Below are 20,160 nucleotides of genomic sequence, written 5' to 3'. Positions count from 1 at the left end.
ACCCAGCTCCTATCTTGTCTCCCAGGAAGTAGATGTCAAATGCAGAAGGAAGGAACACAGGTGACACCCTGTTATGGCTCTTCCTCTGACCTGGCTCCAAGGGCAAAGACAGAAAGGAAGGGAGAGAGGAAAGCAAAAAGAAGGGTCAGGGGGTTTGTGCTGTCTCTAGGCACCCGGCTGGTGTACTGCCCCGCAGACCGCCACTTCCTGTGAACACTGCACCTCAGAGGAGCGCCAGAGAGACCAGCAGCTCTGCCTGGGCCAGGCCACACATCACACTCGCTCGGGACCACGCACCTGTCCACCACTCCCCACCAAACTGGCTTTTCTGCCATGTGCAAAACACCAGAGCCCCTCCCGGGGCATATTCTCCACACATGAGTCATAGGCGTCGGCTGCTGGGGGCAAGTCCGCCCTGCTGCCAAGCCAGAAGTGCAAGTCTAAGGCTCCCCTGAGGCACCCCCAAGCCAAGGCCAAGGAAAGCAGCTCCACCCAGGCTGGATGCCACTCCCTAGCACCCGCCAGCACTCCTGTGGGCAGGTGAGTCCAAGAGCCCCATTTCGGCTGGCCTTCACCATTCCCCTGGCCTCTGCCTTCCGACTAGTCTTGGCCAGAGCCACAGCCTCCTGCCTGACATGCTGTAAGATGAGAGCAAAGGAAGCCAACAGGAGCCCTAGAAGGCCAGGGGTCACCGGGCAGGGCAGGGCTGGGCCACACCACCTCTTCCTCCTCCTCAGTGTCCACCTCCTTCCTCGGAACATCACTCCAGGACCAGATCAGAAATGATGGCCTCAATCCAATTCAGTAGGATTGAACGAAAACACACAAGTCCTGTCTAAACAAATAAATTACAAAGAATTAAATACACTAACAAGGGAGTACAAACTTCACTCAGGAGTGCTGAGCAAGCCCACGAATCACATCTCGCTCTTTTCCTCCCTTGCCTGGCCAGGCTGATCAGCTCCTGTCCTGCTGAGGGCCAGCAGCACCTGCACAGACAGTGCCTGAGGGCTGGGACAGCCTGTCGTGCCCAGGCTCCATCCATGGCAAACATTGCCCCAGGGTGCGCAGACCGCAGGGCTCCATGCATTTAGGAACTTGAGTCCCACAGATCCTAGGGAGGATGTGCTAAGCACCACACTACCAGCAAAAGCATCACCAAAATTGGCCTGTCCTGAAAACAGTTGTTTCTTGGTCAACTGACTACGAAATGCTGATCCATGTTTCCTGTTTGCCTAACACAGCGGAATATGCAAGACTGTCCCTGAAGAGAACAACCACAGTAAAAGCCAGACTCCCATATCAGAGCCAAAGTCAAGGTTGGACTCTCACATCAAGGCCCAATTCAAAGCTGGACTTCCACATCAGGGCCAAGGTCAAGGGTAGACACTCCACATGGGGCCATGGTCAACACACACCACAACAGAATCAAGTGGATATGGGCACAGAGGCAACAGAATTTTGAGGATCTGCTTCCCATAGGTTTGCCCCTAGCTCAGGAAGGGGTCCTGGGCTCCCCCAGTTTGTAGGCAAGGTGTGCTCTGGGCCAGAGCTGAGGGTGGGAGAAGTTCCTGTCCAGAGGGTCCTGTCCTCCCAGTGAGCAGATGGGAGAAGGACACAGAGAAGGCTGGGAACTACGGGCTGAGCAGAGGAGACCAGTGTATCCCCAGCGCTCCCAGCCACACTTCAGGGCAGTCCCTACACACCACCACCAGGGCTGGGTTCCACCACCAACCTTAGCCCACCCTTCTAGGTCCCTGGAAATTCCCTAAGGTCGAAGCTGAAGAATCCAGGACAGACTTTTAGCACCAAGTGCCCAACATTCCAAGAGCAGGAGCAAACCAACATCACTCAGAAGAAACCCCTCACCCCACTCCAGTCCTCTTCTTGCCCCACTCCTCCCGTGCCTGGTTACCAAAAAGGTGCTCCAGGTCCCTGACAACACTCAGGTGTAGAAAGATTCCTGGTCCGCAGACATGAGACCAAGTACTAGGTCTGCCCCTCACCCCTCAGCAGCCAAGCATCTGGTGCACAGGCAGGGTGAATAGCTGCCATCCTGGGGCAACCACAGCTGCCAAGGAACCCCCACGGTCTTTGCTCTGCTCCCCATTCTTCTGGGGCATACTGGTCATCATGGACAAGGCATGCAGGCCAGGTGGAGGAAGACATAGAGAGAAGGAGAGCAGCAGCTCAACAGAGCTGGGATCAGGAAAAAAGCAACAGACCAGACCCAATATGGAACTCCTGAGTATAGAAACACATTTGACAGGGTCAAGGGACAGCACAACATGCTGGGAAGACACCCAGAGTTTCAGGGAAGGCTGGACAGCTGCAGGGTGGGTGGGGCAGCAGGTGCTGGGCCAGTCACCTCTCTCTGGGCCTCAGGCAACAGGTCTCCTCAGTTCACTTACTAAACAGGCCCCAGTGCCTCTGCTGTTTCCTGTCTGGTCAAGAGATACTCAGGGGGTCCATGGGCCACTCCTCAAAATATTTGATCCTGGGCCTGGAGAGATAGCACAGCGGCGTTTGCCTTGCAAGCAGCCGATCCAGGACCAAAGGTGGTTGGTTCGAATCCCGGTGTCCCATACGGTCCCCTGTGCCTGCCAGGAGCTATTTCTGAGCAGACAGCCAGGAGTAACCCCTGAGCACTGCCGGGTGTGGCCCAAAAACCAAAAACCAAAAACCAAAAACAAACAAAAAAAAAATTTGATCCTGGGGTCGGAGAAATAGCATGGAGGTAAGGCATTCACCTTGCATGCAGAAGGTCGGTGGTTCGAATCCTGGCTTCCCATATGGTCCCCTGAGCCTGCCAGAAGCGATTTCTGAGCATAGAGCCAGTAACCTCTGAAAGATGCCAGGTGTGACCCAAAAACAAAGAAAAAAAATAAAACTTGATCCTGCAATACTGGTCAAAGGGGCCAATGCCTAGGGCTGCAATGAGGTGCTGCCTAGGCCATGAGAGCCGAAGGCCACTGTGCCAACACAATGGTGCTGTGGGCCACGTGGTATCAGGGACCAAACACGGGCCTGTGGTGCCAAGCCATACTCCAGTCCTCAGAGCCCTTGCAGCCTCACCAACCCTGTCACACAGGCAGAAACCACTGCACAGAAGCCCCCGCCTAGTCATCGGAGTGAAAGGAAGGAGCCAGAGCTGGCAGCTGGAGTGGGAGGCCTTTTGTGTCACAGAGTTCAACGTGGACACACATGGGAGAGATGTGGACACTCATGGTCCTCACCACAGTCTACAATCTAGACACTCTGGTCAACAGGGACCCCCAGTAAGGGCATACCATGGGGTGCTGCTCCATGGAACCCCAAGAGAAAATAAATCAAAGCCAGTATGAGAAAGCTTCTGGAGAATCAGGTGGCTCCTTTTCATCTTCAAAGAGCCTGACACGCACTAATTACCCACATGCCACTCTCTGAGGTGAGGCTTGTTATATCCATCCATGACAGGACCCAGGTCAGGCTTTGGCATGGCCCACTTGGGGTCAGCCTGCCTTGAGCAAGAGGGCACCAGAGCAAAGGCTAGGAGGCTCAAAAGGCTGTTTCTAGAACATGCTACCCTCATTCCACCGGGGCCCACACTCCTCACCTGAATGGAAAACCTGGGACATCTAGGGCAGAAATGCTGACTTATTTGGGCTACTGCTCCCTCCTCAGGAGAAAAATATTTCACTCAGTGGCCCCCTCAACATCTGCCTTCTTTATGCAGACAAAAGTGTCCCCAGTTGCACCAAGGCTCCTACAACCCCCTAAAGCACCTACTCTGGAGAACACAGTCCTGAGCAAATGGAGGGGTCACAGGTGCTTTTCACCGTATCTGTCCTGGACTTTGAAGTCATGAGCAGTCTTTTTGTCGTTTTATAAGACACATTTCTGTCAGCAGTAAAGAGAATCAGATGCTTCTTTGTGAAGACCAAGCACAGCAGAACAGCCAGTAAACAGAAGAGCACTTTATTGTCACACCTTCCACCAGCCACCGCTGGCAGGAGAGGGGAATTAGGCCTCGGGATCAAACCTCTTGCCCTGCACAGGTACCCGCATAAACACAGCAGAGAAAACCACAGGGAGGCACACATAGAGGCACTGAGGAGACACCATCCAGCGGGGCTTCCCTCTCCACGCTTCTTCAACTCTGGTTCACTCACAGATCCCAGCAAGAGCCAAGCGAAAGGACAGAGCATCCTGGTAGCGCCAAGTGGCCGAGCACTTCTCCCCTCCCACAAGAGCAGGCAGTCACTGGTGCACGCGAGCACGCTGCCAGGAAGTAAAGCCAGACCCCAGTTTCGATGGTGCTTGTTGCGAGTTCACCTGTTTCGCCTAACCCACATAATGAACAGGTGGATTAAAACCCGGCCAAGTGCATCAAAGGAAACAGATGAAATCCTCAGGCACAACACACCTGCAGGTTTCATCACGCTCTGAGGACGCCCAGCCTCTGCCTGGCAGGTCCGACGGGCCTGTGGCGAAACTGGCTCCCGCTGGCTCCAAGAGCCCAAGGCTGCTCGCCTCCCCCACCCGGCTGCACCAACGAGACCAAATTGCTCCTTCAGTCAAGTAAAGGAAACAACACATTGGGCCCAGCGCCGGGAGCTTTTCCTGAGGATGGCCTGGAGGCCTCCCCCGCCCAGAACCACAGCGTCCCTCATGCTGGCAGGGGCGGGTCTCCCTGGAGAGGTCACCCTGAGAGGGTTGAGCCGCATGCCAAGCCCAGTGCCTCCTCTGCCAACAAGCACTCACTCGCCAGGCAGCTTCCTGAAAGGGTGGGGGCCACACCGAGGGCTCAGCCTCCTAAACTCGGGTAGTCAAGCTTTCATCCTCAGCAAACTCCCCTTGGACTGTGGCATGTGGACCATCCAAATGACAAACACCTCCTCACTCTGGTTGTTCTGCGAACAAGGCAGTAGGGGTTGCCAACGGGCACTTCGGGCTCTGCCAAAGGTACCAAGTGTGCCTCCCCTTGGGAATGTGGGGACGAGCTAGAGACAAGCAGCAGGTGATCCAAAATGCTAACTGAGGAAGGGGACTGGACCAACAAAGCCTCCAAGTGGATCAACTGGCCCAATCCACCACAGGGTACAGAGCGCAGCAATGCCCTGAGGGACGACAGGACAAGGAGCCTCTCACTTGGGCACCTTCCTGAGTGGGTGCACAGTGCTGAACCAGACCAAACCTATCCCCACCAAGGCAGAGCAGATGCCAGCAGGACCCTGCTGGACAGAGGCTTGGGAGACCTGTGGGACTCTGCTTCCATCCAATTCTCCATGAATTGGAGACGCTTCCCAGAGGATTAATGAGGAAAGAAAGAGAAGACCAGAATCAGAAAGATACTACAGGAGAAAACTGCTCACCTCGCAACGCAGGCAACCTCATTCAATACCAGAAACCACATCTGGTCCCAAGCCCAGCTAGAAGTGATCCCCGAACAGAGTCAGGAATAGCCCTAAACACTACTGGTTGTGGTCCAAAACCCAATTTTAAAAGGGGGTGGGAGGGACTTGCTTACTCCTGAACCTCCAGACAAACCATCTCAACTCCTACCTCTTTCACCAGAACCACCTAGAACATCTCTATGCCACCTGGGTCCCAGGTGTGGGCAGGGGCAACCATACCCTGCCTGATAAGCCCCCCATCACAACAAGAAACCTAAACTCGCAAACACTTTAGCACAAAGCCCCAAGGGCAGCTCACCCGGTCACATTCTGTTTCAAATGCATTGTTACATGCCCAAGGGAATTAAAAATAAGCTCAAAACATACAGGAAAGTCTAGGTTAGCATTATTCACGATGAGGGACACCCATAGAATGGAATGTTACTTGGCTTCGAGCAAGATGACGCCCTGAGACAGGCACCATGTGGAGGAGCTCGCAAACTGCACCTAGCGAGTAGCCAGCCAGACTCAGTCCACAGGGGGATTCTCTGAAAGGGGACGTCCTGGGGAAGATGCCTGCCCTGCATGCAGCTGGCCTGGATTCCATCTGCATCATCACTCTGTCACCTAAGCCCAGCCAGGAATGAGCGCAAGATCAAGAGCGAGCTTTGAGCACAGCCAGATATGACCCAAAAAACAAAGAAAAAGAAAAAAGAAAGAAACATTCAGGGGCTGAAGAGATAGCAGAAGGTCATAAGTTCGAATTCCGGCATCCCATATGGTCCTATGTCCCTGCCAGGAGCGATTTCTGAGCGTAGAGCCAGGAGTAAATCCTGAGTGCTGCTGGGTGTGACCCAAAAGACCCAAAAAAAAAAAAAAAAAAGAAAAAGAAACAACCAGATTGAGCAAATCCAGAAGGAGGTTATTGGATACAAGGTCCAAGGGAAGGACATAGGCAGAAACGGGATCTTTGCCAGAAGTCCCAAGCTTGTTGTGGAATTCTACTGTGGGGGTGGCTGTAAATATTGTGCGTATGCAAAATAATCACCGACATGTACACTTTCTTTCTCTTAGTGGGCTCCTCCCAGCAGTGGCAGAGATGAAACCCAGGACTCCATCACATAAAGCCTCCGCTGAGCCCACTGGACATCTCCCCAACCCTCACTCCCACCTCTTAAAGAAAACAGAAGCAGTTTCCAGAGTCGTTCTGGAAATCTTGAACACAGGGCAACAAGAATGAGAACAAACACCATGCAACATTCCAAGAGAGCTGCCCAAGGGCTCCAAGGCTGGGCAGCTTACCCTCTGGGGGCCTCACCCTCTGACTAACATAACATGGTAACATAAAGACAAACACACAGAACAGTACACCAGGAAGAGAGGACACAGGGTAGCACTTGGGTTGGAGGGGGTGTTGGGTGGGTGTATGTCAGTGTGACAGTGTGTGACAGACAGAGTGTCAGTGTGTAAATTTGAGAGGGAGAGAGTATATGAGAGAGAGAGACAGAGACAGAGAGAGAGAACATACATGCCTATAGGGAAACCACCACTATTCAGAGCAACCTGATCAGAGAATCTAGACAGAATCAACCTCCAAGTCACCTGCCTACTTCCAATGAGCTGGTTCCCAAGCATGCAGCCACCAGTGGGCAGCAAAGACTGCCTGCAGGCTTTTGGGCTTTTGTCTTCAAGGACACCAGTGCCCCCTGGTGGTGATGGGCAAGACTGGTCAACCCTTCCTGAGGCCCCTGCCCTAAGTGGTCCTTATTTTCACCAAGTTCCTGCTCCTTCAAGGACAACGTGTCTGCAATTGTAACAGCCCCTCAGCCCAACTGCTGACACCAGGGGCACACGTACCAGAGCCTGCAACATCCCATCCATGGCGATGACACCCTCCATAGTCTGGAAGGAAGAGCGGGCCAATGTACACAAACTCCAGTCCAGGAAGTGCGCCATCTTCTTCTGCTTCACATCAGGCCGTGTAATAAACCTGCCAGGGGACAGGGATGTGAGAGCTATACAAAAGTCCTCCAGGACAAAGAACCAGCCCACAGTCTCGGGGAACCCCATACCAGGACACTTCACCAGCACACCACAGCCCCAAGTCCCACTATAAGCTAAGAAGGCAGAAGCTAAGCTAAGGGCTACCCCTGGAGCCCTTCAGCCCAACCCAGACCCACCCTCAAGTAGATGTGGCAGACCACAGCTACAGGCTCCCATGGGGGTGGGGGGGGGGGAGAGAGAGAGAGATGCCCAGCCCTGCACCTGAAAGAGGTCACCAAACCCTGGCAGAAAGCTGCTGCCCAAACCAAGACCATGGCCAGGGCAGGCCCAGAGTCCCCTCCTCCTGCACAGAGGGCTCAACAAGGTGACAGCTAGGGAGGGCCAGGCTGTGCAGGGCCAATGGCAGCTCACACTGGGAGGACACTGACCAGAGCCTCGGGACAGTCAGCTCCAGGGAGAGAGCAAAGGGGAGGTCAGAGTCAAGGACATACACCTAGGAGACCCACCGCCACTCCACACTGCCACCAAGGCCAGTTGAATGCTGGAGAATGAACATGAGGAGGCACAAGGCCATTGGAGCACTTCAGGAAAAACTGCATACAAGATCCATGGTTATATCCCCACTCAGCCACAAGTACAAGAAATGCTTCAACACTGCAATGGCCCTTCTGGTCTGTTACCCACTCAAAGGGCCATATGCCCTCAGCGGCCACAATACCCTAAGGATGCCTCCTCCAGCCCACTCCGTGATCTTTTAGCAGCCCCCACGCTGACCACCTCACTACTGTCCCGTTTGCTGACTGCTAACAAAGCCTAACAATCTGGGGTAGGAGACGAGTTGCAGGCTGAGAAGGCCTGGATTCGAGCTGCACGGCATGGCCCCAGCACTGCTGGAGTGACCCCTGCAAGAACAAACATGCCTCTGCATCTGCATCATCTTCCTTCCTGCTCCTGAGGGTACTCTAGGAGACCAAGCACCCCAGCATGGAAGTCCGCCGGCCAAAGCCAGGGCAGCAAAGGGGACGCAGGGCAGGATCCAAGGAAAGGCTGGAAGCTTACTGAGAGCCGGCACTTCAGCAGGGTGGTCTGAGGGCTACCGCGAGGGCACAAAGTCCTATCTCAGTTTCCTCGGCCTGCCCCAGAATAATACAAGGGAAAGCACAGACCTTGCATGCTGCCCACAACACAAGGGGGCACTCCTGAACACAGAGCCAGAAGTAGCCCCTGAGAACTGGGTGTGACCCAAACCTCAAACCCACAAAAAATTTTTGTCAAGTGGTCCTGGGGCCAGAGCCATAGCACAGCAGAGAAGGCGTTTGCCTTGCATGCAGCTGACCCGGGTTCAATCTCCGGCATCCCATCTGATCCTCCAAGCCTGCCAGGAGTAATTTCTGAGTGTAGAGCCAAGAGTAACCCTGAGAGCCACCAGGTGTGGCCAAAAATAAATAAATGCGGTCCTCCAATCACTGCCAGTCTTGCCCCTAAGCACAAAGCCAGGTATGACCCCTGAGTGCTACCTGGTGAGACCCTCCAAATACATTTATTAAAATAAACATATTTAAGAGGGCAGAGGGGCCGGAGAGACAGCATGGAGGTAAGGCATTTGCCTTGCATGCAGAAGGATGATGGTTCAAATCCTGGCATCTCATATGGTCCCCCGAGCCTGCCAGGAGCGATTTCTCAGTGTAGAGCCAGGAGTAACCCCTGAGTGCTGCCAGGTGTGACCCAAAAACAAAAACAAAAACAAAAACAAAAAAAAGAGGGCAGAGCAATGGGTACAATGGGTAAAGAGCATGCCTAGCATGCAGCCAACCCAGTGTAATCCTTGACATCACACATGGTCCATCAAGTCCCTCCATGAGTGATCCCTAAGTGCAGAGCCAGGGGTAACCCCTAATCATCAGGAGGAAGAAAAGGAGGGAGAGGGGGAAGGAGGGAGGGGGCAGGGAAGGAAGAAAGGAAGGCAGGAAGGGTCAGAGAAGTAGCTCAGCAGCAAAGCACTCGTCTTATATGTGTTAGGCCCTGGATTCAATACCTTCTTAAATACCATGAAGAAAATTAATAAAAATAAAAACACATAAATAAAAAGGAAAAATCCATTTCCACATTAAAATCCCATTTGGGGCCAGAGACAGCATGGAGGTGGAGCGTTTGTCTTGCATGCAGAGGGACAATGGTTCGAGTCCCGGTGTTCCATATGGTCCCCCAAGCCTGCCAGGAGCAATTTCTGAGCATAGAGCCAGGAGGAACCCCTGAGCGCTGCCATGAGGCACAGCAAGGTCGAAGAGCACCATGCGAGCATGTGGTCGAGAGCTCAAACCCCTGCAAGTGTCCCACATACCCTGTCACATGACAGTCAGTCACATCACAACCAGGGGTGTCTGAACACCGAAGGAGGGGTTATGGTCTGACAGTATCACAGCCAAGAAGTGACCTCTGGCAAGAGGGCGTGAGCAATCAGCCAGGACTGAAAGCCAAGACTGGGAGCCCAGAGAGCACAAGCATCAGCAGACTCAGAGAGCAGGAGAGCATTGCAGCCAAGAGCACAGAACCCCACGTGCTGTGTACCCAGCAAACACTGCAGCCTGCCAGCATGCACACCCATGTCACCACAGCCACAACAGCAATGGGGGAACAGAGAGGAGGCAATTGGGGCCAGAGAGATAGCACAGCGGTAGGGCATTTGCCTTACATGCAGCCAACCCAGGATGGACCCTGGTTCAATTCCCAGCATCCCATATGGTCCCCCAGGAACCGATTTCTGAGCGCAGAGCCAGGAGTAACCCCTGAACATCACTGGGTGTGAGCCCCCCCCCAGAGAGAGAGAGAGAAAGAGAGAGAGAGAGAGAAAGAGAGAGAGAGAGAGAGAGAAAGAGAGAGAGAGAGAAAGAGAGAGAGGAGAGAGGGAGGAGAGAGAGAGAGAGAGAGAGAGAGAGAGAGAGAGAGAGAGAGAACTTTAGTCCAGGGCTAGAGATAGTCCAGGAGTAACCCAAGTGCCGTCGAGTATGACCCCCCCCCCCAAAAATAGAAGGGGGGGAGATTAAATGTGTGTGAGAGAGAGAGAGAGAACTTTAGTCCAGGGCTAGAGATAGTCCAGGAGTAACCCAAGTGCCGTCGAGTGTGACCCCCCAAAAATAGAAGGGGGGAGATTAAATGTGTGTGTATGTGAGAGAGAGAGAGAGAGAGAGAGAGAGAGAGAGAGAGAGAGAGAGAGAGAGAGAGAGAGAGAGAGAGAGAAAGCGAGAGAGAGAGTTTTTAAAAACTTTATCCAGGGCTAGAGATAGTCCAGAGAAGTAGGACACTTGGCTTGTACACAGCCACAGACAAGCCCAAGCCCACTTCCATCCAGGCTGCCTAGGAGGTCCCAAACACTGCTAGGAGGGACACACACAGACCACAGGGCCAGGAAGTCCTGAGCACAGCTGCTGGTAGCCAAAAATCAAACAAGAACAGAACAGAACACTTTAATCCCAAATAGGAAGCACAAAGCCACACAGTGTATGGAGGACAGAGAATGCTCACACAGAGAAGGAAAGGCACGGAAAACCAGCTACGACAGGGTCAGCATGGCCTTGGGCCACCACTACACACAAATGCTGTAGCCCAGCGGGAAACATGGTCATCCTGAAGGGCGCCAGTGTCACCAAGGCCCAAGATGGGGCCCAGGGCAGAAGTCCTGAGGGACAACTGGCAGCAGGTGTGTGGCCCAACAAGGCTCTAGTGCCGTGTCCTGTGACTCAAGACTGCTCCAGGGGAAATAATTCCAAGCACTGGAAATACATCACTCTAGCACTGCACAAAGGAAGGAAGGAACAAAGTGCGTCAGAGCAAAGTGTGGCAACTGTGGGACATCCCAGTGCCACTTGAATACTGAGGACTCAAGCGAACGAAATACAGATGAGCTCTGAACTGTGCAGCACCAGGCCATACACAGCCCAGCAAGCCACCAGCGAGAATTCTACCACAGGGAGCCTCAGCGCCACACAATGCTCCGAGGTAGCCTCGCTGTAACCTTCCCCAGAGGCTGAATGGGCAATCTGGAGCCACGATACTGCTGACTGTAAATGGTAACAAACAGCTGGTAGTGCATTTGCCTTGTTCGTGGCCGATCCAGGTTCAATCCCTGGCACACTATATAGTGCCCTGAGCCCCACCAGGAATGTTCCCTAAGCACAGAGCCAGAAGGACGCCTGAACACTGCCAGGTGCGTCCAAACACAAAAAAGTAACAGACCATAAAGGCAGATGCTAGTCTGCCTGAATAAATGGGGCAGACACTGTCTGTGCCAGGCATAGCTAGTAAGAACCTTTGGCTTCCCACTTGATCCCCTTCCTAGCACTGAACTTCAACCCTTTGGTGATTACTGAGCGTCCAGGGTCCCTTAGAACAGATCTGTGTGGACCCAAAGTTCAGTGTCGCAGTAGGAGGTACATGCTGATGTCCCTTCAGAGCTGGACAGCAGGGTTTCTAGATGGAATTCGGGCTCTAGAGGAAGACTGAGGTGTGTCCCTCACAAGAGGGAAAGAAGTTGTCCATAATCTACGGGAAACGCCACCTGGAACAGCGTTACTTCTCTGGGAAGTGGAATGACAAAGACCTCATCATGTTTCAGTTCTCATACGAACCAGACAGTAAATCCATTAGCAAGAGCTTTCACCAGCTCTTCATCCACCAACGAGCAGTGCGCCTAAGAGGGCACTGAGAGAGGTGTGGCCCATTTTCCCAACTAAAACGTCTAAGGTCAGAGAGAAACTGCATAGGGTCATGTCCGTCTTGGATGTGGCCAACCTCGTTTGATCCGGCACCATTTATGGTCACCCAAGTACCACCAGGAGCGTTTCCTAAGCACGGGCACAGAAACATGAGAAAGCCCTGAGTAGTATCGAGTATGCCATCCCCAAAAAAGCCAAACCAAAAAAAAAAAAAAAAAATCTGAAACTTTTTATAGCCAGCTTTTTTTGCATTTCCTTGTTTTTGTTTTTGTTTTTCTGGACCCCACCCAGCAGCACTCATGGGTTATTCCTGGCTCTGTGCTCAGAAATGACTCCTGGCAGGCTCAAAGGACCATATAGGATGCCACGGACCGAACTTGGGTGGGCTACATGCAAGGCAAATGTCCTACCCACTCTGCTATTGCTCCAGCCCTTTACAACCAGTTTTTATGTTCATGAAGATATCAGAGAAAATGTCTAATTTTTCTTTATTTCCTCTACCCAACTTAAACCCCATGCTATGTACAAATGATGAGTTAAAGAAGTGCTTCTCGGGCCCGGAGAGATAGCACAGCGGTGTTTGCCTTGCAAGCAGCCGATCCAGGACCAAAGGTGGTTGGTTCGAATCCCGGTGTCCCATATGGTCCCCCGTGCCTGCCAGGAGCTATTTCTGAGCAGGACAGCCAGGAGTTACCCCTGAGCACCGCCAGGTGTGGCCCAAAAAACAAAAAAAAAAAAGTGCTTCTCTTAGTCTCCAGTTCCCAGATACAACAAAGTCACTCAGCCTCATCTGCATCTGTGCCTGCAGTGATGGACTTATCGAATCCCACAGGAATCAGTCCTTGCTAAGCCCTGCTTTTCAACTCTGATTTTTCTTTTTTTTTTTTTTTTTTTTTTTGGGGGGGGGGGGGAGGGTTATACCTGACAACACTCAGGGATTACTCCTGGCTCTGTGCTCAGAAATCGCTCCTGGCAGGCTAGGGGATGGGAATATGGGAATGCCGGGATTCAAACCACCATCCTTCTTCATGCAAGGCAAAAGCCCTACTTCCATGCTATCTCTCCGGCCCCAGATTTTAACTTTTTGTCAAGTGAGGGCTTTTATTCTAGGACAATCATAGCCCCCCGTCTACAGACATGGACTGCATTCTTGAGAATTCTCAAAGACCATCCAACCATCATCCCCCAAAGATGAGAACACACCCTGTATGTAACTATACCTGTCCTAAATCTGTGCCCTGTGAGGGCTATCACATCACCTTCATGAGCTCCAAACCCAGGCTTAAAGAATCAGTGAGCCACTATCCCAGCCTAGGGACCTATAAGACCCTGAGGCAGGCATACTGACCTTTGAGCCCCAATCCAGTGTTGGGATCCGTGAGGCCCCAACTCAGGCCTCTGGTATCTGTGAACCCTGACCCAGGGACTTATGAGGCCCTCACCTGGGCCTAAGTGACCTATGACTCCCTGACCCAGGGACCTGTGAGACTTCAGTTCTGACCAGACACAAGAGGTTCGGTTTCTGCTTCCCATCAAAGAAAGCCACATAGCTCTAGGGACTATAAAAACCCATGCCCACTGCCCAGATCCTCCCTTGAAGGAGGAAGCAGACACACAGGCACGGAGAGCGAAGTGACACACCTCGCAGAACAGTCACTTCCCTGCAGAACCAGAGCCAAGATGCACACTTACTTGGACACAAGAACAGCAGCTGCATCACGGGCCTTGTCACTGACCAGCAAATAGGACTGAAGAGAAAGAGCAGAGTCTTGTGAACACAAACACCATACACCATGACTCCCCTCCGACATCCCCTCCCAACTCCAGCCTCACAAAGTCAGGTACAACTCTCACAGGAAATGGAAAACCACCAATATGGAGCCCCTGGTAAACCACTTACCTGCACACCCAGTCAGGAAGCACTAGCTCGCACACAACCAACTCAGGCACAAGTGTTCAGCGATGTCTGGCTTATAGCTTGGTTCAACGGCTTCTGAACACAAACTAGTGTGACCTCTAATTCCCAGATGGCCCTGATCCTGTGAATCTAGCAAACTATGAGATGGCCCACGCATGACTGCCAAAGGTACTGTAGCCAGTTTGCCAGCAAACCCTGACCTGTTGGTTGTGTTGGAACCATGTTCCAAAACATGGTTTTTAAAAGATTCCTGATCCATAGAAACCATAAAATATACATGTGTCCTATCCAAAAAGCCACCCACTATGTCTGGAACTATCACCCCACCCTAGGCTAAATGTTAATATTGCCTGGAGAGGCAAACCAGCTCACTTCTGGGAGAGGTCTATGGAAGGTTACAAAAGGGTTGCTTCAGGGGTGGAAGGGGGGTAGAGAGATTGAGGAGGAAGCAAGGAGCGGCTGGAGTATAGGCTGGAAGGATGAGAGAAACAGGTTAAGTTCAGGGTGACTTATGAAGCCTGCTTGAAAGAAGTCACACATGTGGCCTATTAATAATAAGCTTCATGTCTCCTGAAATCTGACTGCTGTGGATCATTTCCTCCCTATTATGCTGAACCTTCAGACCCACCGGCTGGAAGGGGTTGCAGGAGCATGGCCCAGACCAGCAGAGAAAGGCCTCACCATCCATCCATCACCATCCACAACCATCCAGGACTCTATAATTACTATGTATTTCTACATGGGACAACTTGTCACATACAACAGGTCAACAGAACAGTAATCTCTATCATAATTGACAATATTTGCATCAGAAAGTTTTGAGGGCTGGAGAGAGAGCACAGCAGTAGGGCGTTTGCCTTGCAAGCGGCCAACTACCACTTGCACCACTGCTCCAGCCTCAGAACTTGAAACATTTCAATTTAATATTGTTACTACTTATTTTCTAATATTGTTTTGTTGGATTTTTTTGTGTTTTGTTTTCATTTTTCATCGTATCTAGCAGTGTTCAGGGGTTCCTCCTGGCTCTTCTGCATTAAGAAATTACTTCTGGGGCCGGGCGGTGGCGCTAAAGGTAAGGTGCCTGCCTTGCCTGCGCTAGCCTTGGACGGACCTCGGTTCGATCCCCCGGTGTCCCATATGGTCCCCCAAGCCAGGAGCAACTTCTGAGCACATAGCCAGGAGTAACCCCTGAGCGTTACTGGGTGTGGCCCAAAAACCAAAAAAAAAAAAAACCAAAAAAAAAAAAAAAAGAAATTACTTCTGGTGGTGCTTAGGTGGCCATAGGGATGACAGAGGTTGAACTCAGGTAGGCCACATGGAAGGAAAATGCCCTCCCCCACTGTGCTATCACTCCAGCTCTTCTTTTCTTTTGTTTTTTTTTTTTGGTGTTTTTTTTTTTTGTTTTTGTTTTTGGGCCACACCTGGTGGTGCTCAGGGGTTACTCCTGGCTGTCTGCTCAGAAATAGCTCTTGGCAGGCATGGGGGACCATATGGGACACCGGGATTTGAACCAACCAACCACCTTTGGTCCTGGATCGGCTGCTTGCAAGGCAAACGCTGCTGTGCTTTCTCTCCGGGCCCCAGCTCTTCTTTTCTACATCATTTTCTACAATGATCACTTATGATTCATTCACATGTTAAAAGACAAATTAAGGGCCGGTGAGGTGGCGCTAGAGGTAAGGTGTCCGCCTTGCGAGCGCTAGCCAAGGAAGAACCGCGGTTCGATCCCCCGGTTCGATCCCCCGGAGGCCCATATAGTCCCCCCAAAGCCAGGGGCAATTTCTGAGCGCTTAGCCAGGAGTAACCCCTGAGCATCAAACGCGTGTGGCCTGAAAAACCAAAAAAAAAAAAAAAAAAAACAAATTAGTGGCTAAAGAGATAGCAGGCAGGTCGCTTGCCTTGCAGATGGCTGACCAAGTTCAATTCCCAGCATCCTATATGGTTCTCTGAGCGCCACCAAGAGTATTACTGATTGCACAACCAGAGTTACTTCTGAGCACTACCAGAGGTGGCCCAAACAAAAAAAAAAAAAACAAAAGACAAATTACCATAAGCCTGTGCTCTCCCAGGAATACATATACTTTCTTTTTCTTTTCCCTCACACCTTAAGCTTTATGCAATAAAGACAATCTTGCAATCACAAAAATAAATAAAAAAAGAGGGCTAGGGCCCGGAGAGATAGCACAGCGGTGTTTGCCTTGCAAGCAGCCGATCCAGGACCAAAGGTGGTTGGTTCGAATCCCGGTGTCCCATATGGTCCCCCATGCCTGCCAGGAGCTATTTCTGAGCAGACAGCCAGGAGTAACCCCTGAGCACCGCTGGGTGTGGTCCAAAAACCAAAAAAAAAAAAAAGAGGGCTGGAATGATATAGTACAGTGAGTAGGGCATTTGTTACAGAGTAAGCACTGGGTAGGGCCAAAAACAGAAGGAGAGGGAGGGAGGAAAGGAGGGAAGAGAAAAAGCTTACTCTAAAGCTACCTTTGGGAGACCATAGCCATAGTACAGTGGGTACAACACTACACTTGCACATGGTTGACTAGGGTTCAATCTCTGGCACCCTACATGGTCTCCTGAGCCTCACCAGGAATGACTCCTAAAGGCAGAGCCAGGAGTAATCCCTGACCATCACCTGGTGTTACACACACACACACACACACACACACGCACGCACGCACGCACGCACGCACGCACAAATAGAAGCATAAAAGAGAACACTAGTATACAGTAATTATTTACCTCTGCTATTTGGAGAATTTGGTCCATGGTGGACATCCGAGACTGTCCAGGTTGAGTAAGGTTCCCATCAAGACGTGAAAAATCAAAAGGAATCAGGCAGATCATAGAGAGCCACAGCAAAAGCATGTAGCGTGTCTCCCATGTCTAAAGAGTTAAAGTAAAAAAATGCAACATGAATGAAGAACAGAGCCCACTGCCACCTCAACCCACTCAGTGCCGGGGACCTCAGAGCCAAAGCGCAGATCATCCTTAGTTCCTCCCGTGACCCCACTGCAATCCACCATGCACTCTCTGACATGCTGACACAGCCACATCACAGGGAAAAGAACAGCAAAATGAAGAGGGAGGGAGAGAGGGAGGGAGGGAGGGAGGGAGGGAGAGAGGAAGGAAGGAAGGAAGGAAGGAAGGAAGGAAGGAAGGAAGGAAGGAAGGAAGGAAGGAAGGAAGGAAGGAAGGAAGGAAGGAAGGAAGGGAGCGAGCCATGACCAGAGACATAGCATGGAGGCAGGGCATTTGTCTTGCATGCAGAAGGATGGTGATTCAAATCCCAGCATCCCATATGGTCCCCCAAGCCAGGAGCGATTTCTGAGTGCATAGGCAGGAGTAACCCCTAAGCATCAACGGGTGTGGCCCAAAAACAAAACGAAAAAAAGGAAGCCTTAAGAATAAAAGCCACGGGGCTTTTATTTTATTTTATTTTATTTTATTTTATTTTATTTTATTTAACTCAAGTTACCTAGGGGCCGCAGGAGGCAAAGTCGGGGTGAGGCAGGGCCGCATAAGGGATTTCGCTTACTGAATATTCGCAATAAAAAATCGCATTAGTAAGAAAAAAAATTGGGCCCGGAGAGATAGCACAGCGGCGTTTGCCTTGCAAGCAGCCGATCCAGGACCAAAGGTGGTTGGTCCGAATCCCGGTGTCCTATATGGTCCCCCGTGCCTACCAGGAGCTATTTCTGAGCAGACAGCCAGGCGTAACCCGAACACCGCCGGATGTGGCCCAAAAACAAAAAAAACAAAAAAAAAAAGTAAGAAAAAAAAAATCGCATTAAACATTTGCATACCCCAAACAGAACTGCTCAGGGTATGCGAATATTTAATGCGATTTTTTTCTTACTAATGCGATTTTTATTGCGATTATTCGGTAAGCGAACAATCGCGAATACTGTGATATTTGAAGGCCGGCCGGGGGCCATAAAATGTTGCACAGAGGGCCGCAAACGGCCCGCGGGCCGCGAATTTGAGACCCCTGCACTAGAAGTAAGGTGTCTGCCATGCCAGCGCTAGCCTAGGACGGACCGTGGTTTGATCCCCCGGCGTCCCATATGGTCCCCCAAGCCAGGAACAACTTCTGAGTTCATAGCCAGGAGTAACCCCTGAGTGTCACAGGGTGTGGCCCAAAAACCAAAAATATAAACAAAAAAAAAGTAAAAGCCAGGGGGCCGGAGAGAAAGCATGGAGGTAAGGCATTTGCCTTTCATACAGAAAGTTGGTGGTTCGAATCCCGGCACCCCATATGGTCCCAAGCCTGCCAGGAGCGATTTCTGAGCATAGAGCTAGAGCTAGGAGTAACCCCTGAGCACTGCCGGGTGTGACCCAAAACCAAAAAAATAAAAATAAAAAAAGAATAAAAGCCAGGGGGCCTGAGAGATAGCATGGAGGTAAGACATTTGCCTTGCATGCATAAGAACGATGGTTCAAATCCCGGCATCCCATATGGTCCCCCGAGCCTACCAGGAGTTATTTCTGAGCCTAGAGCCAGGAGTAACCCATGAGCGCTGCCGGGTGTGACCCAAAAAAAAAAAAAAGAATAAAAGCCAGTGCTAGCTTTGGCAGCACATATACTAAAATTAGAACAATACAGAGAAGATTAGCATGGCCCCTGCTCAAGGATAATATGCAAATTCATGAAGCGTTCCATATTTTTAAGAGAAAAAAATAAAAAGAATAAAAGCCAGGGCCAGAGCAAATAAAACAGCTATAGGGGGGCCGGAGAAATAGCACAGTGGTTGGATGTTTGCCTTGCATGCAGCCAACCCAGGACAGTGGTTCGATTCCCAGTTTCCCATATATTCCCCCAAGCCTGCCAGGAGCAATTTTTGAGTGCAGAGCCAGGAGTAACTCCTGAGAGCTTCCGGGTGTGACCCAAAAACAAAACAAAAAAAACCAGCAGTAGGATGTTTACCATACATGCGGCTAACCTGGGATCAATCCCCAGCATCTCATATGGTCCGCAAAGCACCATCATAAGTGATTACTGAGCACAGAACCAGGAGTAAGCCCTGAGAACTACCAGGTGTTGAAATATAAGCAAAAAAAAGTGGGGGGAATGAAAGTCAGGGCCCAGAGAACTACAACAGGGGTTTCAATCCCCAGGCACCACATGTCCTCCCAGCATCACTGGTATAGCCCTGGGGCATCATGGGCACCACCAAGTTGGCCTGGTTCATTCCAAGCAGTCTATCAATCTCAGGCCTCGTACTGCACAGCCAGCTGACCTCGAACAACCAGGAGGGCACCCAGGTCTTCTGAGCACCTCTAGAAGATGCTGAAAAGAGTAAGGCTGAGAGGTAGCACAAGGGCCAGACCACAAGCTCTGTATGCAGGAAACCTGGTTCATCCCCTGAGCATGACTGGGAACAATCCCAAAACAAAACCTGAAGTAGCCCCTGAGGCCCGAAAGGTAAATTAAGGTGGATTTATCCCCAGCACCACTAGTTATGGCCACAAAATATAAAAACAGAAACAAAAAATTCTGGAGCCAGAGAAATAGCACAAGTGTTAAGGCACTTACTATGCATGTGGCCAACCCCAGTTCAGATCCCTAGTACCACATACCTAGTACCTGAGCACAGAGGTTGGAGCCCAATATACAAACAGTAATAACAATCTAAAAATTCTGAATCAAGTGAAGGACCAGAGAGATAATACAGGGATTAAGGCACTTGCCTTGCAGCCTTATGACCCTCATTTGAATCCCCTGTACCATATAGCCAGGAATAGATACTGAGTGAAACCCTCCACTCCAGAAAATTGAAATGTAAAAAAAAATTTTTTAAACAGAGAGAATAGAGGCCAGAGATAGCATGAAAATAAGGCATTTGCCTTGCATGCAGAAGGACAGTGGTTCAAGTCCCAGCATCCCATAGGGTCCCGAGCTTGCCAGGAGCGATTTCTGAGCATAGAGCCAGGAGTAACCCCTGAACACCGTCGAGTGTGACTCAAAAACCAAAAAAATAACAAAAACAAAAACAGAGAGAATAAAAAGAAGCTTTTATTTCCTTTCTTTCAAGGGCTGGAGCAATAGCACAGTGGGTAAGGACATTTGCCTTGCATGTGCCAACTGGGTTCGATTCCCGTCATCCATATGGTTCCCCAAGCCTGCAGAGCCAAGAGTAACCCCTGACAACCACCA

General features: G+C 51.0%; 1 protein-coding gene and 1 non-coding gene across 2 annotated transcripts in view; one reads left to right on the top strand and one right to left on the bottom strand.

Annotated features, from left to right (window-relative positions):
• Window positions 1-20,160, bottom strand: part of TBCD (tubulin folding cofactor D) — a 97,398-nt gene that overhangs the window by 72,003 nt on the left and 5,235 nt on the right. The window contains exons 5-7 of the mRNA XM_049768824.1: window positions 16,746-16,889; window positions 13,784-13,839; window positions 7,233-7,365 (exon numbers count right to left, since the gene is read on the bottom strand). Coding sequence (XP_049624781.1) covers window positions 7,233-7,365; window positions 13,784-13,839; window positions 16,746-16,889 — 333 coding nt within the window. The remainder of the gene's footprint in view (window positions 1-7,232; window positions 7,366-13,783; window positions 13,840-16,745; window positions 16,890-20,160) is intronic.
• Window positions 18,566-18,672, top strand: LOC126025897 (U6 spliceosomal RNA). Its single transcript, XR_007501537.1, has one exon. It is a non-coding gene; the product is annotated as a U6 spliceosomal RNA (small nuclear RNA).

Source organism: Suncus etruscus, chromosome 1, assembly GCF_024139225.1.
Source record: "Suncus etruscus isolate mSunEtr1 chromosome 1, mSunEtr1.pri.cur, whole genome shotgun sequence".
Taxonomy (NCBI): domain Eukaryota; kingdom Metazoa; phylum Chordata; class Mammalia; order Eulipotyphla; family Soricidae; genus Suncus; species Suncus etruscus.
This window is presented reverse-complemented; position numbering and strand designations above follow the sequence as displayed.